This window comes from Apaloderma vittatum, unplaced genomic scaffold (genome assembly GCF_000703405.1).
Source record: "Apaloderma vittatum isolate BGI_N311 unplaced genomic scaffold, ASM70340v1 scaffold2664, whole genome shotgun sequence".
Lineage (NCBI taxonomy): Eukaryota > Metazoa > Chordata > Aves > Trogoniformes > Trogonidae > Apaloderma > Apaloderma vittatum.
The window spans coordinates 1-24,635 of NW_009713043.1; the positions used below are offsets into that span (position 1 = coordinate 1).

The 24,635-nt window shown below is 51.8% G+C and overlaps 1 protein-coding gene across 1 annotated transcript in view; it reads left to right on the forward strand.

Annotated features, from left to right (window-relative positions):
• Positions 1-1,065: 1,065 nt before the first annotated feature.
• Positions 1,066-24,635, forward strand: part of RGS3 (regulator of G-protein signaling 3) — a gene marked incomplete at its 3' end in the record, with an annotated part of 37,533 nt that continues 13,963 nt past the window's right edge. The window contains exons 1-8 of the mRNA XM_009868194.1: positions 1,066-1,178; positions 3,482-3,563; positions 4,218-4,323; positions 4,925-5,264; positions 5,672-5,711; positions 10,596-10,786; positions 12,039-12,122; positions 20,489-20,600. Coding sequence (XP_009866496.1) covers positions 1,125-1,178; positions 3,482-3,563; positions 4,218-4,323; positions 4,925-5,264; positions 5,672-5,711; positions 10,596-10,786; positions 12,039-12,122; positions 20,489-20,600 — 1,009 coding nt within the window. The remainder of the gene's footprint in view (positions 1,179-3,481; positions 3,564-4,217; positions 4,324-4,924; positions 5,265-5,671; positions 5,712-10,595; positions 10,787-12,038; positions 12,123-20,488; positions 20,601-24,635) is intronic.

Consider the following 24,635-nt stretch of genomic DNA (forward strand, 5'->3'; position numbering starts at 1 on the left):
GTTATTTGTTTTAAAGCGTAGGATTGAGCAAGACAAACAAAGCCAGCGCCCCTCTCCTCCCTTCCTCTCCGGCAGTCGCCACTGACTTGAAAGATGGTGGCTGGGAAGGAAAGACTGATCCTCCTTCCAGCTCCGTCCCGGCGGCCTGGGCTAACGCGCCCGGAGCCACCCTGGGCAGTGCCTCCGAGAGCCCCGCCATGCTGCCGGGTGTCCTGGGGCTCCTCGTGCTCCCTCCCCAGGCCCTGCCAGCCCAGCTGCCGTGTGATGGAGCCCAGGGTTTGCGTTCCCCTGAGCCTTTCCTCTCTTTTCCATCCCCACGTAGAAGTGCAGACAGACTTCTTCTCCGTTGCAACCCAAGGGGTTCTGCTGCAGCACTGGCAGTCGAGGCCGTGCAGCACAGATTGGCCAAGTCCTGCTTTGCACCCTGCTGCTGCCTGGGTTAAGAGTTTCTCTTTGTCTTTAATTCCAAAATTACACTGTGGGTGCAATTCAATTGACCTCTCTGCTTCCCCTTGTGTGACTCTGTGAGCACAAAGCTTTGGGATGTGCATATCCTCTGGGTCTGTGATTTCCAAAACAAAGTCTGCTGTTTCTTTTTTCTTTTTTTTCCTTTTTTTTTTTTTAAAAAAAAAAATACTCTCTTATCCTTTTACGAGTGTAACGAATGGAAGCTGTCTTTTTTAATGAAGTGAAGCTCGCACAGCCGGTGCCTGTGAAACGCCGCTTAAACATCCTCAAAGTGTTTGTGAGAACGTTGCAATAACAAAGTGCTCCGTGCGGCTGAAGAATGCCGCGGGAACAAAAGCCACATCAACAGAGCAGGGACTAGGGAATACTAAATAGTTGACAGGAATTTTAATATAAAACTCTCTCTCTTCCTTGTCAGTTAGGGTTCTCAGGAAGCCCTCTGGCTTATCGTAAAGCGGCATACAGCGCAGACAGGGGCTGGGGAGGTGAAAGGTGGCTTCCTGCCATTCTTCTCTGGAGCTGGGTTCCCATGGGCGGTCATGCCAGTTTGACTGTGGTTTGTTCCACACTCGTGCGATACGAGGAGATCGGGGATTACGGCTGCTTCGAGGGACTGCGTTTTCATGGGCCAGCAGCGAGTTTAGGGTTTTCCAGCCATGAACCGCTTCAATGGACTCTGCAAGGTGTGCTCGGAGCGGAGATACAGGCAGGTCTGTATCTCTCACGGGGGGAAGAAAAGAAGTGTGTGCCAGCAGGCGTGTGCGCGTCGCTGCAAGTCTTGGTGAAGTTGACGAGTGTGGGCTTTGTGTGTGTGCTGTTTGCTATCACTAGTGAAGGATAGTACTGGGAATATAAGGAAAGTATTTTCCAATAGGTGTCTTCAGCTGATCTCTGCCTGTTGCTGCAGTGTGGCAATGAGGATAGAGGGGGAGTATTTACTGTGTGACTTCAGGGTAGCTGATGGTGAAGGTGCTAAGCTGGGAGATGTTGTCTTAATTTACCACTTGTTACAGGAGAGGTAGGCACAGCAGGCAGCTCAGTCTCTGACAGGCTGCTGCGACCTCTGTTCAAAATCGTTTTAATGTGAACGTATTTGGGAGTCAAGTGTTTCTTGAAGCTGGGTACAACCAACGGCAACTCGCTCTGTGAGAAGTAGATTGCTGTGCGGGGGGTGTCAAACTGAAAGTTCTCTTGGACCCTCTCAGAGGGCGATGCCAGGTGCTGGTTTTGCTTGAGCAGGTCCCAGTCTCCTGCACTTTCACATGTAATTTTTCCCCTCCATGGTCTGGATTTGGGAGTCTCAGCTTCTCTCTGCGCTTCTGTGGTGGTCTTTCCCATCGTGATAACACTGGTGGGGGGCACAGTGTGTGCTGGGCATTGCACAAAGAACCAGCTTAACCAAAAATGCCCCCTTCTCGTCAGGGCTGTAGTGATTGCCTCACGCAGGAATTCTGCTCTGCTTTGCGTTAATGACAACTGACTGTGATTTCTGTCTTGCACCTCCTCGATTCTGTATTTTGACAATTTCTCCTGCATTTTTGGACAAAGCTGTGGGTGCAGTGAGCCTCCATGGTGCTGGAGTCTCTCACCATCTTTCCACCCACCTTCCAGCCTATGTCAGGTGCTCATAGTTCATTTTTGCACAGTGGCAAAAATGGACTTTAAACTCCCCGTGACGGCCACGGCGGTGGGAGCTGAGGAGAGCGAACCATCAGCAGTGAGAAGCTGCTTCTTGGTGGCATCAGGAAGGTATCTTGGCTGTGGATGAGAGCCAGCCGGCTCGAGGAGGAGGGGTGGGAGACCAAGCTTTTGTCTGGGAAGTGGCCGTGGAGTCTCTGTGGTGGGAGAGATGCTGATCTGGCTCCCGAGGTGCTGATGGTGACGCTTCTGCAGGACTCGGATCCCCCTGCCCTTGATATCTGAAACATGAGGTTGTTTTGAAGGTGCAGAACCTCAGGAAGTGTTCTCCCCTGTTTGAGGATCCAATAAATCCCAGAGAGAAGAATACTCGGTGGGACTGGACCTACTTTTTGATCCTGCCAGGGGAAGACAGTTTCTCTCTTGGAGTCTGTTTTTATGCTGAGCAATCAAGCAGGGATGAGGTGCAGAGAAGTGAAAGTTTACCACGTTTGCCCTCCTGTAATAAAGGAGTGAGAAACCAGTTCTCCTCCTTAGCAGCTTCTGCTTAATTTGTCTTCTCTCAGACTGTTTGTTCTCAAAATAATACAGGTCAGGTGTCGGATTTTTTTCTTTTCTCTGTCAGTAAAACAACAATCTTGACAAATGTCTTGGGGGATAACCAGGTACTTAGAGGAACTGTCATGCTGAGCTGCCGCTGGAAGCCAGCATCAAAAAATAAATATCATTTTATTCATAAGCTCAAGGCTTCTTGAATCAGGAGGAGAAGCGAGCCTAAATCAACATAGCATCCATCCTCTGCAAACACAGTGAGAAAAAACACACTCACCGCGGCTCACGGCGTGATGCACGCAGAGCCCGCTCCGGCACAGACACTTCGCAGGCAGGAGCGTGCCGATCCCTGCGGCTTCCCCCAGAGCAGAGGAGTGCTGCTTTTTCTGTATTGCCCAACTGGAAATGAAATCTTTAAGTGACTTGCTTAGAGAAGCCGTGTTAGAAATCGGTGTCAGAGCCAGACTGCCAGGTTTTACTTTCTAACAGCTTGTCAGACCTTTCCTTATACCATAAGAATCGTAAGTGGAGACTCGTGTGTGCTCAGTGAACGCTCGCTTTTGCAGTGTTCCTCTGTGTTGATCCTTGGCTCGATTTTTGCGTTACTTCTTAGCATCCTGTCCACCCTCATTGTCCGTGGGGTTCACTGAGTGACAGCATTCCCCGTGCCTGTTCCTCTGGGCTCTGCGCCACTTCCAGAAATGCCACGTGTCTGCGTTTCCAAAGGCTGTGGGGCAGTGTCTGGGGAAAGGGGGGATGCTTGCTGATCACGTGCTGCAGCTACTTTCCAGCTTAACGAGGTGACTCTGGTGTGTCTCTTCAGATTACAATCCCTCGAGGAAGCGATGGGTTTGGCTTCACAATCTGCTGCGACTCCCCAGTCCGTGTGCAGGCAGTGGACTCTGGTAAGAGATCGTTTGCATCCCACTTGATTTGAGTGAATGACTCTGCTCCTTTTGTGCTTGTTGTGATTCAGAAGCTCCTCTGCCTTGCAGGGCCCTGGTTACCTCCATGAAAGTTCACTTAATGAATTCTCTGTTGCCTCTAATGAGATCAGAGGCCACTGGGTTGTCACTGTTCTAGCAGTGTGTTGCAGAGATTTTGTTCCCTCTCCAACCCAAGAGCTGTCTGGCTTGTTGGGAAACCTACGAAACGACCCGGGGGGGTGTCAAACAGGGGCACTGGGGGAAGCAGGTGCCCGGGACCCTTCAGTTGCCTGACTAGATAATTTTGGTGTGGACCTGCAGGGTGGACATGGTGTCTCTGTTGTACCCTGATGCTCTCCCCAGCACACTGAAACATGGGAAATTCACACAACGCTGTGACTTTGTCCCAGGTGCTCTGTGCACGTGTGTGTGTTGGAAGGGGAAGGTCCAGGCTCAGCTAGTCCTGCTTCATTTTCAGATGTGGTTGTGAGGGGAAATGCACTGGATTTGGAGGAGTGAGTGGTGCAAGCTATGAAGCTGTATGGGTGTCCGCTAGCTCTGGGACTTCCCCGCCCCTCGTTCTACCAGCTCTTTGTTCAGCAGATGACTGGCGTTTGTGTCTTCTCTCCGTAGGTGGCCCAGCAGAAAAGGCCGGTCTGCAGCAGCTCGACACAGTGCTGCAGCTGAACGAGCAGCCCGTGGAGCACTGGAAGTGTGTGGAGCTGGCCCACGAAATCCGGTGAGTATTAACCTAAAACATCAGTGCAGGGCTCTGGGAGAGATGACTTGAGGGAGCCCAGGGCAGGGAGCAGGAGCTTTGAGTGGATACAGGAAGGGGAAGGCTTTGAGGGATACTGGAGACTCCTACATCCCTCAGAGCATCTCCTGCATCTCCCTAGTGGCAAGTGATAGGACAAGGCAAATAGCCTTAAGTTGCACCAGAGGAGGCTCAGGTTGAATATTAGGAAGTATTTCTTTACTGAGAGAGTTGTCAGGTGTTGGAACAGCCTGCCTAGGGAGGTGGTTGAATCGCCATCCCTGGAGGTGTTAAAGAAATGGGTAGATGTTGTGCTGAGGGATGTGGATTAGTGGTGTTGATAGGGCTAGAACAAAGGTTGGACTTGATGATCTTGAAGGTCTCTTCCAACTAAAACTATTTTATGATTCTATGAGACTGAGAAAGGACTCTCTGGAGTGGAAGAAGAAAGGATGCATGGGGCTGGGGAGGGCAGGACAGCGGCAGAGGCACGAGAGGGAGGAAGGACTGCAGGGCTTGTGACCATGAGGTGCCTCACTCCCCACTGCTCCATCTCTGAGTTGCCCTGTGCCGTCTCTCCCAGGAACTGCCCCACTGAGATCATCCTGCTGGTGTGGAGGCTCGTCCCGCAGGTCAAGTCAGGACACGAAGGCATGATCCGCAGGTCATCCTGCAAGTCTGCCTATGACCTCCAGTCACCACCCAACAAGCGGGAAAAGAACAGCACCGTGCCCCCACGGCCCGAGCAGCGCCGGAGCTGCCATGTACTGTACGATGGGAGCGATGGGCTGGTGCTGAACGGCTGGGAGAGGTACACGGAGATCGGCAAACGGAGCCAGAACACCATGCCACCCCTGTCCCGGGTCCCCTCTGCTGCGGACCAGAACTACATCATCTTAGCCCCTCTGAACCCGGGAAGCCAGGTAGGGCTGCTCTCCGGTTACTGCATGTGACTGTCGACTGGGCTTGCTCGATCCTCTCTTGGCCTGTGCCTCATCCTTATTCAGTATCATCTCTAAATGTTTGCTGAAGCACGTGCCATTTTTACAAGCCAGACTTGTGTCTCTTAGTGGAGCTTTCACTAATTTCATAAAACATTTACTACTAGGACTGTAGAGCCAGGGTGAATGACTTGACGATCTATCTTACTCAAGGGATGAGGACATAGGAAGTGTTTCCACTGCGCAGACCAGACCACAGTGCAAGTCATTGTTTTCTGCCGGCACTAGGGCAAAACTGATTTTCACCTCTTTGGCGTGCTTTGGCTTTTCTGCATTTGGCGTGCTAAAACGTACAGGTGACTGTGTCCTTTCTGGGTTGTGTCTTACAGCTGCTGAGGCCTGTCTATCAAGAGAACACCACCACTGTGGGTAAGTTGTCGATGCGCTGACAACACTGCACCGGGGGCCTTACAGAACTATCTGTGGTCTTTCCAGCACTGTTGAATCGTTGCCCTTAGTCCTGCAATGCTGCAGTGGAGTCCCTCATGTTTCGAGGACAGTCGCAGAAGCCTGGGGCTTTTGGGCAGTATAATCTTCCTTACTCTTTGCATCAAACATAAAAGGAAGAGTGCTGCCCCCAAGCCCAGAGGAGAAAACAGCTCCTAGTGTGATGGGGTGAGCCTCGTGGTGAGAAGGTCTCTGGGAGCTCAAAGCGCGGCTGAAGGGAGGGTGGTGGCAGGGACTTTGATAGAATCATAGAATGTTGGGAGTTGGAAGGGACCCCCTGCCAGAGCAGGATCCCCCAGGGCAGCCCCACAGGAACGCGTCCAGGCGGGTTGGAAAGTCTCCAGAGCAGGAGACTCCACACCCTCTCTGGGCAGCCTGGGCCAGGGCTCCAGCACCCGCACAGCAAAGAAGTTTCTCCTCAGGTTGAGGTGGAACTTCACATGTTCTAACTGAAACCCATTATTGCTTGTTCTATTGCTGGGCACCACTGAGAAGAGGTGTTCAAGTCCATTCATCATCCTCGTAGCTCTCCGTTGGACTCAGGGAGAGCTACGAGGATGATGAAGGGAGTAGGTCCCAAGGAGACTCCGCACCCTCTCTGGGCAGCCTGGGCCAGGGCTCCGGCACCCGCACAGGAAAGAAGTTTCTCCTCATGTTGAGGTGAAACTTCCCATGTTCTAGCTTAAACTCGTTATTTCTTGTTGACCAGCTCTCCTTAAAAAGACTTTGAAGCATAAACTCATTTTCTGCAACAGGTGTGCTGGGGTCTTTTTGAGAACTGGATATGGTTGGGCTTGCAGGAAGAGTGGATGAGGGGCTGGGCACTGCACAAGTCGAGGTCCACATAGGAACACTTGTTGCTGATTTGGGAGCTTTGGGAGGCCACGCTGTCACCCTGGTCTGTTAGGATGCCCTTAGGAGCTGTGTGTCCGTAGCAGAGCTGACCTCCTAGGCCTGATCTTGCAGGAGTGTCTTTAACTCAGTCCCTCACCACCGCAGAGATCATAGAGTCGTTCAGGTTGAAAAAGACCTTGGAGTCATTGAGTCCAACCACTAACCCCGCTTTACAAAGCTCACCCCTAAACCCTATTCCCCAACACCACATCTAAATGACCTTTAAACATCTCCAGGGATGGCGACTCAACTACCTCCCTGGGCAGCCTGTGCCAGTGTCTGACTACTCTTGCTGTGGAAATTCTGTCCTACTGTCCAGTGTAACCCTCCCCTGTTGCAGTCTGCAGCCATTCCCTCTTGTTCTGTCACTAATTACCTGTGAGAAGAGACCAGCCCCAACCTCTCCACACCATCCTTTCAGGCAGTTGCAGAGTGATGAGGTCTCCCCTCAGCCTCCTCTTCTTCAACCTAAACAGCCCCAGATCCTTCAATTGCTCTTCATAAGATTTATTCTCTGGGCCCTTCCCCAGCTCCATTGCCCTCCTCTGCACTCGCTCCAGCACAATTTCCAGCTAGAAAATTTTGTGCTGCCTGTACAGGTGGGGCAGTGTCCGTAGAACAGGTGGGACAGTGTCCGTAGAAGGCAAAGTGTGGGGCTGGCAAAGGCCAAAGTGTGGGGCTGCCGGGAAGCAAGAGGAAACCACGTGGGCCTGAGCCTTGGATGCTCCAAGCCCTGGAGCTCCGCAGCCGGAATTTTCTACAGCTCAACTGCAGGGGATGTTCTGTACCGTGGCTAATTGCAACTCTTTCCTGCTGTTTGTGGATCCTGTGAAAAGACGAGCTGGACCATGGGGACTTGTTCTTGCAGCAGGGTGGAATTTGAAAGACTTGGGCTTCTTCCCATAGCAAAATTTATAATTGTTTTCAGTTTATTCAGTGTTAAGTCTTCAGAGGGAAGAATGCATTAGTTAACCTGAGCAGTGATTGAGTGTGACGGTGTGGATCTGGCCACCAGTTACACAGTGCCAGGAGCTGACACTTCAGGCAGGCTCCGTGTGTTTCTGTGCCAGCGTGCAGGAAACAGGACTCGTGCAAGGTGATGAATTCCTCCGATAAAATGAGGTGATTTAGGGATAAGAGGAAAAGCAGATCCTGAACAGCCCAGACATATTGTATCTGTCCCATGTTGAGCTTTCTCGTGCTTTGATTTTATCTGGCAAAGCAACCATGAAAAAGGAAAAAGAGAATATGTCAGGATTATTGCAGTTAGAGGTGGAAACAACCTTTTAGGTCACGAGGGCCACCCCCCTTCCCCGCAAAGGCAGGCTGGTAAAGCGAGCAGTAAACAGCAGGTCTGGGTTGCCAACAGAGCATGGTCTGGCTCTACTGGCGTTTATCTAAAAGTAAATGCACTATTTCCTAATGCTTAATGGAATATGTAATGTTGGGTAGGTTTGTATATTTGCTTTGGACAAGGCCTTATCTGGTCTGAGCCACGATCAGAAGTGTTTTGGCTCATTTCTGCCTGGGAAGGTTGTTGGTATCGGTTACGGTGCAAAGACAGGAGGCACCGTGCAGAAAGCTGCTGGGGTGGGAACAGAAACTCCCGGGGTGGGAAGGAGGAGGGATGCCGGAGGGGTCTGGGCTGGGGACGCCCCTTTCGCAGGGAGCTGCAGGAGGGTTTGCTCATACGTGTTCCTGAGAGATCGCTGTCAGGGAGGATCTTGGGCTAATGCTCCAGCTTCTACCTTGGGTATGTTAAAATCCAGTGCCTGCTGGACCCAAACTGCCTTGCTTCATCATCTCCAGGAGGGAGAGCGAGGAGGGAAATACTTTGATTTTTCAGTGGAGCTTCTTTTGAAGAAGACATGAATTTTTGGTTAGAGACACGTTTGATTCCCGTTGGAGTTGTTGCCTGGGAGTTTTACGACAAAGCACTGGTGGTTGGTAGCCAGCAGGACGTGGTCTGGGGTTAAGGGCTCCTGGAGAACACGGACTCCTCCCATCTTCTCTCCACAGTGTGGTAGGTGGTGCTGCTGCTGCGGCGGTGGGAATTTGTGTGTGGCAGGAGAGATGTGCCCTGTGGGCCTGAGGACATTAGGGATGGTCAAAACTGTGTGCTGGGCTCCCCAGAGAATGCCGGCACCCTTGGACCTAAGGGATTAATGTCACTAATGGGAAGTATTTCCCAGTAGCTCCTCGCTTGGCAGCCGTGCAGTCCCAGCACACCTGAGAGCGGAGCAGCCCAGTGGGTGGCAGCTCCTTTCTGGTTCTGGTCCTGTGTGTTGGTCTCACCTCGGCTCCATGTGATGGATCTGGGGAGGAGGACACGGAAAGCTGCTGCCTCCGACAGATCCTCCACCAAACCATCTCATAGCTCGCAGCTGGTTGTACCTGCACCGGCTCCCTGCAGCCTGCGTTGCTGGTGCTGAGAAAATGGTAGATTCTAGTCAGGCAAAGCATCCTTGGAGTGTCCCATGTCCTGTGCGTGTGCTCGTGAGACAAAATGCTGCTGGGAGCTTGCTGGACGTATCCGTTGCCTTCTGACCCAATGCGTTCTGCGATTTTCTTACAGGATTTCTCACCTCTTTCCTCCCGGTCTAGCGGAGGGGGTTTAGAAATCCTACACAGCAGCAATTGCCTGGCAGCAGGGAAGGAAGACCTCACCCACGTGGCAGCTAGCAGGGAACAATGATAATGGTTGATAATTATCAATAATGCTTTTAATCACAGGATTATCAATTACAGCAGAGATTCTGGTACTGGTGTGACAAACCACCTGATGTCTCCTGGCCTCCAGCAATGCAGACTGGCTGCAGCAGCCGATGTTGACTTGTTGGGAAAAGTCACAGCTCTGCTCGAGCTGCTGAGACAGGAGGCTCCAAAGGAAAGCCTCTGTGTAATCCCTCCTTTCAGTGAGGATAACAGCTTTCTGCCATGAAGAGGGGCAGAGCAAAAAAACCCAGTCAGGCTGCTCAGACTTTTCCAGCACTGAAATGTAATGCTGAAAGACAGGGGATGATGTGGTGCCAGTCTCATGCAAAATGAGGTCATCCTTTTGTAAATACACCCCCATGTCTGAGTAACCGTCACATCCCTGGGAGTGATTTGGAAAGGCATGGATTGATCCCGTGTGCATGAATGTGTTTATCACATCTGTGCCTTTCTCTGACATCTTCAATCTTGGTGTCTTCTAAAAACTGTGATTAACCCAGCGCCCCATGACATGAGATTCCTGCGCTTTGCAAACTCCCTTACCCAGAATCCAGAGCAGGCAGGACTTAGATGGATAAAAATGTCCCGCGGTTTAAATTTCCAGTGTTTCCCTTCCCCCTCTTACCCCAAGCTAGTCACAGATGGTTTTCACCTTTCCAGAAAGGGAGGGGTCATAGTTCAGTGGTGCAGGCAGGTATTCCCTGATGGTGCTGCTGTGACTCAAGAATGACCACTTAAAGTCATGTTTGGTGGTGTTCTGTGTTTCTTATTTCATATAAGAGTACTGCTTAAGGTACAATAGTACCATGGCTCTTCCTCCAGACTACTGTATTCAGAAATGGTGCAAGAGGCAGATGTGCTGGCCTGCAGCTGAGCTGGCTGTGACTTGGGTTTTCATTTGTACGTACGTAGATGTGTCAATGCTGCTCGTATGATCCAGTTAAGTCTTTGGTCCAGCAGGTAAGTAGCTCTTGACTGAGCAGAAATGTCAAGGGACATTAGGAAAAATGAAGTCAGTGCTGCTATTTCATGAATCCCTGGGAAACTTTGATAGCAGAGTGACAAACGTCGGCTCCAGTTATTCCCCTTAGGCTTTGTGTGCCCTGCTCCAGCAGGAACCAAGCTGGCAGCGCGCAGCGGCTCTGCAGGAGCTTTCTTCTGATTCTGTGCTTCTTTCTGTTTCCTCTGTCGGTGCAGGAAATGCATGTAAAGGGAAATCGCACATGGGCTCTGGGAGAAAATCCAGGCTGATGAAGACTGTGCAGACAATGAAGGGCTGCGGGAACTACCAGAACTGCACCATCGTGAGGCCACACATCCCGCACTCCAGCTACGGCACCTACGTCACGCTGGCTCCCAAGGTGCTGGTGTTCCCCGTTTTCGTGCAGGTAAGCGTGGCTGGAAGCGGGGTGTCACGGATCCGTGCCCAGCCCGGCAGGTTGTGCCAGAGCTTGTGGCTGTAGGTTGGGTCCAGGGTGTCATGAAAAGAGGATTTGTTTCCCAGCAGTATATACCATGGGTGCATGGATCCCCTGTCATCCTCAGCTCTCTCCTCTGGAGCTGGCTGTGCTCAGCACAGTGCTGGGTACTTTGTCAAAGGGATTTGTGTCCTGCCAAGTGATTCTTTGTTGGAGATATTCCCTTTTCAGCTTTTAAATCTGGTCCTTCAGGTGCTTGCTTGAATCAGGAAAAGATATCGCAGCTTCTGGGCTTCAGCAACCAACTCCATGTGATTGAAGATCACTGTGGCTTCTTCCTGTGGGTTCCTTGTGCTGTTCATTATAGTGTGGCAAACAAAGGTTTTTTAGTTTAGCTGGGGGGCAGGCTCACGCTCACCTCTGTCCTCTGTGATGGCACTGGGGGGTATGTTTGCCTTAGCACCAGTGAGTTCACCAGCCCTGGCTGTGTGCACATTTTACCTTTTGGGGGATTGCAACAGGCGCTTCTGCCTTTTTACTCACAAGTCTTGTGTCCTGGATTGAGTCTGGGGTGTTTCTGTCACTCAGGAACTGTTTTTTATGCTTCGTGCCATCTCATACCAGGAGGCCCCTGAGCACGTGCCCTTGCTGCCGGCTGTTCTGCTCAGGAGCATCGTCCTGGGCTGGTTTTGCAGGGTTTGTTCTGCAGCTGGGATGGCTGAACCTGTCCGGTTTTTCTCCAGTGTTAAACAGAGAAGGTGCTGACTGGAAATGCAGCGTGGTGTGAGTTAAGAAGGGCAGCCTTGAAGTCACTTGAGCTTACTGCAAGAGTAATTTATAAAATTGTGTAGCAAATACTCTCATCTGAGGGACGTGAGAACCTAAGGTGCCACCGTTGTGGTTGTGTTTCCTGCTAAAAAGCGCCCATAAGCCCAGGCTGTGCGGAACTGTTCACGTACGAAGAGGCAAGCGGCTGATTATCTTTTTATAGATGGGTCTGGCGTAGGTGTTAAGCACTGGGCTTTCTGCTTGCCACGCAGCTGGACGGCTGGCTGGCTGGCCTCCCGAGCACAGAGCGGGGTGACTTCTTCCTGAATGACTTACAGCTTAAAGTGAAGATGAAGTGGGTTTGGTGGGCGGAAAGTTTTTCTGACAAACCACACTTCCAGTGGAAGGTTTGACTGTTTCTTTCTTTTTTTTTCTTTTTCCCTTTCAAATGTAGCCCCTAGACCTTTGCAACCCAGCCCGAACTCTGCTTCTGTCAGAGGAGCTGCTTCTTCACGAGAGCAGAAGCAGGACTATCCAGGTAAGAGTCTCTGTGCTGCCTGAGCTTTCTAAACGTGCTCTTCTGCAGTGTCCTGTAGTAGATTGAGAAGGAAAATGCTTTATCATGCAGTTCTTATGTTAGTATGGTAGTTGGAAAACCTTGTAGTCAGTTTGTCATGGATGAGCCAAGTACTAAAACTCCTCTCTGCTAGAAACCAACCCTTTTTCTTGTCTTCCTTCATGCTCGTAAAGAAGAAACTGCACAGCAAATGCCAGTCACAGCCCAGCGGTTGATTCCACCAGCAAGACTCGGAGGGAGTTTAAGAATATTTTGTGCCAGGTTAGAGAACTAGATGGAAAACTTGTTACGGGGGTTTTTCAGAAATTCAGTTCCTGAAACAGATCACAAGTCATGTCCAAATTCTTCCCTTTTATTTTTTTGAATTCAGCTGCTTTCCTGCGGTGTTATTGCAGAGCTGTTAAAAATCTGGGGAAAAGACTGAGCTTTGGCTATGTGCTGAACCTGTGTATGGCACAGCTTTTCACATTCAAACTGGGGGAGTTTGGACATGTTGATGATATTTGCTGCTGGCTTCCCTTGCATCCAGCTCTAAAGTGTGCAGAGCCCTGCAATTTGGGGCAGAGGAAGCAGCAGCTGGAAGAACCCACTTGCGTTGCTTGCCAGGGCTGGAGGAAACCCCTGTTTCCTTTGGGGCATTTTCAGAGAATCTCGCTGCTCTACAGAATAATTGTTTTGAATTTAGTTAGAGTCATTGTCACAGAGCCATAAAGGAATTTGTACTTAATTAATCTTAATTTCTGGGTAACACCTTCTGGGTGACTGGCAGCAGAATCCCAGAGACACGTCGTGTCACTGGCCTGCACAAAACAGCACAAGATTGTGTTAAGTGACTCCTCACTTGTTTTGGTTTTCAACGTGTAGTTCATCCCATGTGTTGACTCGAATCACTATTGCTTTTGTTTCTGCCAAAGTGCATGAAAAATTGCATGATGGGTTAGGAAGCCTGGCACGAATTGTAAATCAGACTTTTCCTCTGCCTGCCCTGTTGTTCCTTGCTGCTCAGCATCTTCTGGGCATCTGCAGGAATGAAAATCAGGTGTGCGCATGGCTGGGTGGCACAGCGGTGCTGCTTGGGAATCTGGTGACCAGCCCCAAGTCAGGGCACTCCTCCTGGGTGGTTTGGGGTTGCTTGCTTTCAGGTCGGGCTCAGAGGTCTGTAGTAGCAGCCAAGTGTGGAACAATTATGGGTAACGGTGTTTGCAGCCTCGAGAGGAGCATGTGTGTGTGTTTGGGCACCTCAATACAAGAGAGATCTCGAGGTGCTGGAGCGAGTGCAGAGGAGGGCAATGGAGCTGGGGAAGGGCCCAGAGAGTAAATCTTATGAAGAGCAATTGAAGGATCTGGGGCTGTTGAGTTTGAAGAAGAGGAGGCTGAGGGAAGACCTCATCACTCTCTGCAGCTGCCTGAAAGGATGGTGTGGAGAGGTTGGGGCTGGTCTCTTCTCACAGGTGATTAGGGACAGAACAAGAGGGAATGGCTTCAAACTGCACCAGGGGAGGGTTACACTGGACAGTAGGAAAGAATTTCCACAGCAAGAGTAGTCAGACACTGGCACAGGCTGCCCAGGGAGGTGGTTGAGGTGCCATCCCTGGAGGTGTTTAAAGGTCCTTTAGATGTGGGGCTGGGAAATAGGGTTTAGGGCTGAGCTTTGTAAAGCGGGGTTAGTGGTTGGACTTGATGATCCCAAGGGTCTTTTCCAACCTGAATGATTCAATGATATTTAGACAATGGAGAGCCTCAGGACAAGCTCCTCTGGAGGAGATGTGCTGCTCTGTGTTCCAGTGGTCACGCTGGCTGTTTCAGGGAGCCAGCTCTGGGCAGGATCAGGAGGAGGATGTCTCAGAGCAAGGGCTCTGTTTGCTTACGAGGCCCTAAGGGTGAGCGTGAGCCTGGAAGAGGATTTCCCAGTTGGAGCTGCTGCCAGGAAAGGGCAGGATGCTGTACGCTGGCCAAGAACGTGAGACAGTGTTTGAGAATGATGGTGCCTTGAGGCCTTGATGTCTGTGTGAGCCTCGCAGAGGGGCAAGGCAGGAGGCTGTGACTAAGCGGAGTGAAAAAATAGAAGCAGTGAACGGGAACAAGCGTGTGGCAGCATCTGCTTTGGAAGGCAGGAGTCCTTCCCATGGTGGGAACCCTGACATGGTGCTGAGCCCCGTCTTGCTGGGAGCTGACAGTTGTAGGTACCAACACTGGGACACCAGCCGTGTCTCTGGGGAAGGGCTTTCCTGCGTCTGCGGTGTGTCGCAGGGTCACAGCAGGCTTTGCAGAGCTTCAAGGAATAAGTGCAAGTCTCTCTGGAAAGCCAGAGACTCCTTTTCTTCAGCGAAAGAGAGATCCTGATGGGCTGTGAGAGAAGAGAACCTAAACTTCTGAAGCCAGCAAGGTGTAAAAAGATCTGGACACGGTGGGGTTTCCCCTGATGCAGAAGGGCTCTGACTTCTCTGTTTGCTGCACTTGAGCTCACTCCCTTTCCAGCCTTCTCCGCTGCCTGGACAGAGGCTGCTGTGTTTCCCATTGGTCCTTTCTTCCTTGCTCCATGTGGTTTTCCATTTTCCCACTGCTCCTCCCATCCAGCCTCTCTCAAACCAGACCGCTGCTACTGGTTTGCAGGACTGTTTTCTGTATGTTGTTCTGCTTTGACTGAGTGGCTCGAGAGAGGAGGGCCCAGGTGTAGGGGCTGGAGATGGAGGTCCTGTGTCATTTACTTTTTCGAAAACCCCAGAATCTTGGTAGTTTCTGCATCAGGCACCGCATCCTTGTGCCTGAGCAAGCTCTCTCCCATCTCCTGAAGGACTCAACCTATCTCTCTGGAGGCTTGCCAGCATCTGTCCTTTCCCTGACCTTTACCTTTGGAGCAATCCTTATTCAGGCCTTAATCACATCCTGTCTAGACTTTGTTGCAATTCCCGCTTTTATGGTCTTCTGAAATCCCTCCAGCCTTTGGGAGTGCCAGAGGAACCCACGCGGCGCAAGCAGTCGTCCGCAAGCTGTCGAACACGAGCTTTGTCCTTGTTGGTCCGTCCGTAACGTACCTGGAGGCAACTTTCCAAAGCCTCGAGGTACCTTCACAGCGTGGGCCAGGCTAACCCTCTTCTCGGTTCTCTTTGCTGCCGTCCCAGCAGGGTCTGCAATGGTCCTCCCTCGAACTCTGAAAGCCCCCAGCTCTGCCAGGAGCTGGAGGACATGGAGCCTCATGCCCAGGTTTTATGCTCTTCTCTGCAGAGCCAGAGGCTTCTCTTTCTCATCGCCAGCGCTGCGCTGCGAGTTCCCAGCACTCCTGGCCTGGGAATGGGGTTGCCAGCTCCCCGTTTCAGCTGGGTTTGACCAACACAGAGGGTTGACCAAAACCCCACAGGTGTTTCAAAATCTTGTTTCCAGCCTTTTTCAGACACTTTCATTCGGGTGAGAATATCAGAAACCTGCACTTATCGCCTCCCTCCACCTCACTAGTCCCACGTACTCTGTCCCTTCTTTACTGCCTCTTCATATCCTTCTCTACCTCATTTTTTACACAGTTTCCCCCTTGGCACGGCCACTGCTTGTGCTAGTGTTTGAGGGTAGGTGCATGACCCCTGGAGGTGGGGAGGGTGCCTACTCTCTCCTGATGTTCATGGTAGAAAAATATTTGATTTGCAAAGCCAAGATGAGGTTCAAGGTTGACAGCTGGAGCCTTCACCATGGGTCTCCTTTGGACAAGCACAGCATTATATCTTTGGCAAAGTCTAGCTGAGCGTATAAACACCTTTCTGAGTATATAAATTCCTTCTGCTGAAAGGTGATCAGGTTTCCCTGACGTGGGAAATTCATGCCCATCTCCAAAGTGGGTGGATGTGCACCCACCCCGCCTGCAAAGCCTTGACTCTTTCTCTGTTTAGACCTGGGTTCAGCTCACTGAGATGCCATATGGAGCTGTGGTAACTGGATTACTTTTATTCGTGTTCTTCTGTTGGTCTGGTCTCCGAGAAAACTGAGTAATTGCCAGTGCAGAGCTGTAGCCAAGAAAGCTGCAACGTTGAAGCAGATTGAGGGCAGCACTGGATGGAGGTGCCTGGGTGATATCACCCTGTGTGCGGGGAGCTGCTTCCTTCTTGGTCTGTTGAGTCCAGCAGTGATGTCTACTTTGTAGAGGGTGCTGAGAATTTGGATGAGAAGGCTACAAGGATAAATCAAGACCTGAAAAAAATTGAGGAATATTAAGAATGATTCACCCATTTAGCTCAATGGAACGAACTCACATGGACTTTGCAGATATAACTCTCATACGGGTATCACCGAAGTTTCTCTTTGGAGTTGCACCCAGTTCTTCTGGAGAAGAATCCAGTACTGGTAAATAGAAAACGTGTGTGGCTCAGTCTTAGGGGCTGATACCTGTCTTAAGTGCTCCCCACCAGGGATTATAGGATTTTTCTAGCCAGCTGCTGGCAGTGTTCTCTGACCAACGATGCAGGCGACTGGCACTGCGTTCCCCTTTGGCATCTGGAAGCTTTTTCATGAAAGACCCTCATCTGCTTCGCTCTGCTTCCTCGGCTCCCTCCGTTTCGCTGGGTGCAGCTCTGAGGCTCTTGCTAGAGAGAGAGGGAGGACAATGTCTCAGGAAGCGTCCACCAGCTCCAGCCTCTCCTGCCGAGCGCTGGGACGAGCGGGCAGGGTTTGCCCCTGTCTCTGCCCATGTCCTGCTGCAGCTGTGACGTGCAAACTCCTGCCGTAACCCCCGTGGCAGTGGCTCTCTCTGCACAGGCGAGCAGAAGAGGATGGGGTTAGGAGGAGAGTTAACTGTGCTTAAGCTTGAATGTGAAGGTGCCTTGGCCACAAGGCTTAATTTCTAGGCAGCTTTTCACAGTATGTTTGTTACCATATTTCAAATCCCCCTAGAGGATCTGTGTGACAACTGCCACGTGGCCTCGATCCCTCCAGTAATAGCACAGGGGTGCCTGTCTCTGTCTTCAGAGGAGTCCTGTCACCATGCCAGTTGTTTCAGTTCTGATTTTGGGGAAGGAAATTAGTTCTGGGCAATACACAAAGATAGTCTTGACTCTCCAGCGAGCGGCTCTGGTGGGTTCTGCGTCTGACCTGGATGAATTCTGGCACTGTGGGGTTGGGTTTTTTGTTTTGTTTGATCTTTTGCTTTCACGAGCCCTGTCATTTTTTCATGGTGGTTACCAGCTCTGTTTGCAAAGGGCTGTTAGAGACGTATTTGAACTTGTCATTGGTGTGATGGCAACCCCAGACACAGCTCCGGATTACTCACTCACACCCTCCCCTCTTATACCTGCTGGCTGCTGCCTTAAGGCCATCTGTGATTTGAGTTTCCCGTGCTCAGCTCTGCAGGGGGGTGAGTGCTCTGCCCTGCAGAGCCCGTTCTGCTCCCACCTCTGCGAGCCCTGCGCCTTGTGGTGCTGGGGTCTTCTAGGCGGGCTCAGGCTGTGTGGGTAGGACAGACACTCTTGTTTTCTTCCCCCCAAACCTGGGGGAACAGGGAGGTATCTGTACACCCATTTGTGCGGAGCTGCCCTAAAATCCAAATGTCTTCCTGGAAGTAGCATCTAATCGAGATGCTCTTACATGACACTCATGGGCTGCTTTTATGTTCCCTACATCCTGAGTTCAGTCAGACCCATCTCCCCCTAAAAGCACAATATTCCCTGTGAAAACTTTCAGTCTATTTCCATGGTTCCCTGTTTAAATCTGCTCAGTTGTGAAGTGATTATTTTTTTTCCTGATGATTTTTCTGATCTTTTTATTTTTTTGCCCCTTAAACTTCTGTGTGTATTAGGTCTTCATCTTCTTTCCTCTGACACCAGCATGATCGCTTGCTGATCAGGCTTTTATCTCCTTCGGTTTGCTGAGCTGCCCTTCTCAAAATCCCTGAACATCTCTTTGAGGGTGTGGGACCTGGGATGGCACCAGATATGTCCCAGAAAAGTTATATTTGGGAACTAGGTGGACATGGTAGAAAGTTTATGGTGTAGTTTGTGCTTTGTTATTCCTTGTATTATTAATAAGGTCAGAAGTAATGCAGAGGGTGAATATGGGCACTAGGCCAACAGTGTGTCGAGAGCAGAGGAAGGGATTTTCCAGATAATACAGAGAAAAACAGGCACTCCCTGGTTTCTTTGTCAATTAAATCTATGCCGGTAGCCTGGGGCTTATTAAGAATCCCACAGAAATGAATTTGCAGGGCGAGGAGAAATCTCATGGCAAGAGCTTGATTTTTGGGTTTGGACCCGGCTGCTGAGAGTCACCACCATGTGATAAACTGTTCCCTGGCTTGTTCCCCTCCTGGTGTGTGTCTGTCAGCCGCTGGGCACGAGACGAACTGTACCAGCATTGCGTCCCCGTAAACACTGACTCAGTCCCTGTCCAGAGCAAAGTCACCTTTCAAAGGGTGACATGGTGGGGGTAGCGGTGCCACCTCCCAGTAAGCCCCTGGGGTGCTGGATTTTTGCTGCTTTTGGGGTTGCTAGAAGACCACAAACCCTTCGTTGCTGTCTCTTGGCGTTGCAAAGCAGCTTTCCCTTTGCTGCAGGAGGTTTTGGGGAGCATCCCAAGGGAGGTTAAAAGCAGCTCCATGCAGTGTCCTGTGCTTCACCTCGTGGAGTTTGGTAAGGACAAGCGTAGAGTCCTGCATCTGGGGAGGAATAACAGCAGTCACCAGGATAGGTTAGGGTTGTCCTGCTGGAAAACAGCCCTGTGGAAAAAGACCTCGGAGTCCTAGTGGACAGTAAAGTTGTCCCTGGGACAGCACCGTGCCCTTGTGGCCAAGAGGGCCAACGGGATCCTGGGGGGCATCAAGAAAAGTGTGTCCAACAGGGCTAGGGAGGTTCTCCTGCCCCTCTGCTCTGCCCTGGTGAGACCTCACCTGGAATCCTGTGTCCAGTTTGGGGCTCCCCAGTTCAGGAGAGACAGGGACCTACTGGAGAGAGTCCAAGGGAGAGCTACGAGGGGGATCAAGGGACTGAACATCTCTGCTGGGAAGAGAGACCGAGAGACCTGGGGCTGAGAGGGGATCTTATTAATGTATATAAATATCTGAGGAGTGGGTGTTAAGAAGAAGGAACCAGTCTCTTTTTGGTGGTACCCAGTAATAGGACAAAGAATAAAGGGTATAAAAGCTAGAACATGGGAAGTTCCACCTCAACCTGAGGAGAAACTTGTTGGCTGTGCGGGTGCCGGAGCCCTGGCCCAGGCTGCCCAGAGAGGGTGTGGAGTCTCCTGCTCTGGAGACTTTCCAACCCGCCTGGACACGTTCCTGTGGGGCTGCCCTGGGGGATCCTGCACTGGCAGGGGATGGCACTGGGTGATCTCTAGAGGTCCCTTCCAACCCCAAAATTCTGTGATTCTATGAGTGTGGTGCCTGGTTGGCAGCATGCTGACGGTCCAGCATCCCACATGCCCTCTGGCATATTGCAGCTGCTTCCTGGTGTCTTCAAAGTTTTGCTTTGTGCCCTTGGCTTCTGCAGGAGAGCAGGACAGGCTCAGCCCTTGGCTGCTGGCGTGGTGACCGCACCAGGCTCCTCTCACCCAATAGGCTTCTGGGTCGAGGATCCTCCCATACAAGTGGAGAAGCTCATTCTTCTTATTTTAACAATCACACTAATCCGCACTGAGCTGAGCTGGGGACCTCAGGCAAGAACCAGAAGCAGAACAAAATCAGACTTTCGAGTTGTGAGTACTTACTCCTGGTCTGGAGTAGCTCCCAGCTTTTCAGACGCTTGAGTCACTGCTCAAGCACAGAGCTGGGCAGACACTCGCTTCAGTGTTTGCTTTTAAACCACACCAGTGTGGTTTAAAGGTGTCAAGTTTGTTCCTTGCAACTGCTCTTATGGTGTCAAAGCCAAAATGTTGTTTTCTCAAAGGGAGTGAAAATGGGGCATGCAAAGTCTGAGGAGAGCAAGAAGTTCCTTCGTGAGTGTGTTCAGGGAGATCACGTTTGCTTTTAGGTTGCAACCCCTGCAGCGTGCTGGGATTAATCGGCAACTTATTCCCTCCTCCTGCTCCTCTGATTTATGACTTATGTAAATGGGAAGTGACAGGAGGGAGCAGAGAGGGTGTGTTTGCCTGGCGTTAAACTGTTGGGCAGGTTTATCCCTCTTGTCGTGGGACTCCACAAGTAGGTGGCTGCCACCCTGGGGGAGACTTGTACAAAGGTTGCTGGGAGCACCCGGTGGGGTGTAGCAGCAATCAGCCCCACAGGGAAGGGGGTGCCTGAGCTCTCTGTCATGGCTGATGTGTCTCCCCAGGGTAAAGGACTTTTCCAGGACACTGTCTTGGTGCCAAGAGATGAATTCCTTATAGCTTCTTCTTTGCTGCTCTTGTGCTTCCAGGTGACCCTCTTTGTCTACTCCGACCTGCTGCTCTTCACCAAGGAGGACGAGCCTGGACGCTGCAACGTGCTGAGGAACCCTCTCTACCTACAGAGTGTCAAGCTTCAGGAGGGTGAGTGTCTGCAGCGGCAGTTGGAGGCATTTGGGGCATTTTCTGGGTTGCTAGCTATAAAGGTTTCTGGCCAGCAGCAGGATAGCATCGCACTGTCCCACTGTTTCCAGTATGTAGCTGTACCCTCCCACTGGTGCTGCCATCACCCTTCCATGGGGTGCAGAGCCAGCATCCCCCTTCTCATCCCTGCATTAACCCAGTTGCTGTGAGCTCCATCTCCTGGGGCGCCTCGGGGCACTCAGGCAGGACCGCTTTGCAGGGCTTTTTGGGTGTGTCTCTGGGGGATTTCAGGCTGGCATTCCCCAGGCTCTGGCTGTGCTGGGCTGTTCCTCTCACCTGCTGTCACACTGCTTACGGCGGTGGCTTGCCGAAGCTCAGAAATGGAAGTGAAGTCTTGAGGTTTCCCCCGTGATGCCTCGAGAGAGCTCAGAGGTTGTCTCCAAGGGAGGCTGACTGAGCCCTACTGACCTTTACTTTGCTACTTCTCCCTTCGGCCGCCCACGGTTTTCCCTTGCGTTGGCATCCCCCCCACCATGCACACCTTGTTGGTGAGGAAAGAGCAAACCCAGGCCTTGGTAGGAGGCCGTGGGCTCTCGTCACCTTGGCTGAGCATTCATGTCCCGCTGAGGGCTCAGGGGGGGCTTTTAGGGCAGGAGGATGACTTGAAATCAGTTGTTTCAAGTTGAAATGCAGATTCTGTGTAAATGATGACCTTTTAGCTACTCGGGATCCAGAGAGGAACGAACAAGTTGCTCTACCACATCCTATTTGCTATGGTGGAGCCACTTCTTGGCCCCAGGCCCAGTCCCACCTTGTTCCTTCTCTGGCGCAGTCACTTGTTGGGTACGGGCTTGTTCTGTGCGCAGTCAGCCTGGGGCTGGTGCCCGTCTCCTCCTCAAGCCCAGGCAGTGGGTGTGGCCAGACTGGGACCCCATGTGGGAAAACGTGATTAGATATAAGAAAAGACTTTTCTGTGGTAAGGTTGGTCAAATATTAAGTTTCCCTGAGAGGCTGTGGGACCTCCATTCCTGGAGGTGTTCAGGACTCAACCGGGCATGACCCTGAGCGCCCTGATCTGGGTGCCCCTTCTGACCTGACTTACTCCATAGCTGTATGAGCTGACATCTTTATCCAGTCCCATGGCCCTGGCCAAAAGGGATTAATCCATGTCAGGGCTGCTTCTCCAAAGGGATCATTTTCTGGATGGATTTTGCTGCTTCCTGTGACTTTCCGCAGCTGAGCTGTGAGCTCTGTAGATGAGCTGTGTCTCCCCACGTGCTCCACGTCGTCGTGAGCCTCAGTGCCCGGGATCTGCAGTGCTGTGCCAGACACCACAGGCGGCCTGTCAGTTGTTTCCCTTCTCCAACAGTCTTTCTGCTCCCAGATTAATTTGCTGAACCTATTTGACAGGGGCAGAAATGCAGTGAGGGAGACCACCATGGCGTGGTCCATTTAGCAAAGTCATTGTGGTTTCCCTGGGGTTGATGAGTTTGTTCTCAGCACCCCTTATTTCTAAGAAACAGACAAAAGAACTTGTTCCTCGCTGAAGTGCTTGCTCGTCAGCGTCCACTCATGCTGCCCCTGGCTGCTCCCGGAGGCTGTTGAACAACCCTGCTCTTGTCCTCCTCAAAGAAGTTGGTTTCCCCGGCGCTGGTCCTGGCTCCACGTACAGAGGTCTCTTTAGAGCTTGGCGCAGGAATGTGCCTCCTAACTTCAGGCGGAGCGGCTGGATTTCATGAGTGGTTTTCTGCCACTTATTTCCTTGTTGCCGTAATAACTTGGCTGGATCACATCTGGAATAGCTTAACGAGCCTCTCCGAAGGGGATGTTTGTCTCTGCAGCGCTGAGCCACCCCCCCATACGCTGGGAATCCAGGGCAGTGGATTTTCAGGCAGTTCACCCTCCTGGTTTGGGCAGGGTTGCTTTGAAGGTGGGTGGAACAAGCGAAAAGATGTCCATTTCTTTTTGGCAGGGATTTTCTGTTGGTCTCCTAAATAACTGAATGGCACATTAATAGGAACAGGCGTATTGCTGAGTATAACAATTGAGACATCTCCGGTACACTGAAGACCATTGTGATGTTTCCTGTTTCTGCCGCTCGCTGCACTGTGCGAAAGCAAATCAGTATAATCTGCTTTACAATGCTCTGTCTTCCTGCTTTAGAAGCTGAGCATGGCTGATGAGCACCACGCCGGCCAGCGTTTCCAGCGTGACAGGGCTGGTTTCCTCACTAGATACTGTGGGAATTTCCACACTAAAGTCACCGCCTCAGTGGGATCTTGGCCCTCCTGGGGGTGTGCCCTCGGCTTTGGGACAGGGAAGAGCTGTTTTGTGGCCGGAATGAGGATCCCCGAGGCTGTGAGCCCTATCCCCAGCTGGGATCCTGCAACCAAGGGCTCTCCATGTGCGGCGTTGCTGGCCCCAGTATCCCAACCTGCTGTGTCTTGTAGTAAACAGTTCCACCATAGCCAGAGGCCAAGAGTGTGATGTATGGAGGTTCTATCCTGTGACGACTTCTTCCTGGGCTTGCACCCTGCCACACCTCCTCCCAGACCTGTGCCACAGAGGGTGACAAGCTTGTCCCCTCTCGGCAGTCAGGTTTGGATGTGCGCAGCAGCCTTCCTCTCACCCCGCAGCACCTGGATGAGGTCCCGTCCTCACCAAGCAGATGCGAGGGGCTGGAGAGCAGCAGGGTACCTGCCCTCACCGTGGGCATCGCCACCGTCCCCTGGGCTGCGTGAGGAGGCCCTGGAAAGCCGAAGGACCGTCTTTCCCTCTTTTCCCGTCTTTTAAACCCAAATCCTGTGAGCAGCGGGTGCTTTCCTTGAGTCTGTGCAGGGGGGAGCTGAGAGCTTCTGCGTAAGCGCAGCATGGGTGTGTGAGACAAGGCTGAGCTGGAGAGGGGGACATGTCCCCACAGAACTCTTACCCTCCTCGTGTCTGTGCTGAGAGCACACAGCAGCCCAACCCTGCGGCAGGGATGGTTCAAGTTACCCTGAAGGACAAGCCAGTCCCGATCACAACACATTAGGAAGAAACTGAAAGATCTTTAGGTGAGGTTTTTTTTCCTCCTCCTTATTTCCTTGTAGTTTTTGCACTGAATTGGACTGCAAGTACGTAATGTTCAGCTCTCAGTAAAGGCGCGGACGGGGGAACCGAGCCCTGGATGAGTCTGGGCGGGTGGCTGCTGCCCACCTGGCGCAAGGTCGTCCCTCTCCTCTTGTCTCTCATGGCTGCTGTGACCTGTGGTGCCGAAGATGAGCAGTGCACGTGGCACGGCTCTGGGGCACAGCAGGCTCTAGTGCTCCAGCCTGACCCTCTGGAGACTGGAGAAAGCTCCAGTGAAAGAAATGCTGGCAAGCCTGGTTTGTGCCGAAATCTGTGCTGGGGTCTGCCCTTGCTGGCTCTGCTGTCGCTCTCCTGGTTTCTCTTGTGCCTCGCCACGGGTTGGCACCAGCTTAGCCAGTCTCTTGCATCCTGTTTGTTTTCTCACTAAAGGAAATTTCTGGTGGAAAATGGGATTTAAGCAATTTCTTAGCCTGGGCTGGCTCCCTGTTTTGTCTGTCCTGTTGGCACCGGGCTGCTTGGCCACGTGTAGCAGTGAGCTTCAGAGGGACAGGGGACAGGAGCTGCTGGCGGTGGTCACTAACGCCAAGATTTGATGGAAAGGAGTCTGGAAAGGAACTTAATTCTGGTGGTTTTGGGCTTTGTCGGTATCGCTTATTATTGCAGAAGGAACAGACAGAGGCCCAAGAGAAGTGGATTCATTCCCAGGGCTGTTACACTCTGATATTGCCTTTCTTTGCTGAGGGTCCATGTCTTGTTCCTCACCTCAGCCAGGAAAGCCTGGTTAAACTCCTGAGAAAACTGGCTGGGACGTGTTGGCCTTCTGCAGTCTGCTGTGTGAGGCGGCCTGGGGAGCTTTGGGCATGGTGCACGGAGGAACAGAGAGCTCGGCTGAGAAGACAGGGATTCCTTTAGAGAGCGTCCGTCCGTGTTAGTGGCCGGCCCAGCCCTAACCCGCAGCAGCTGCTC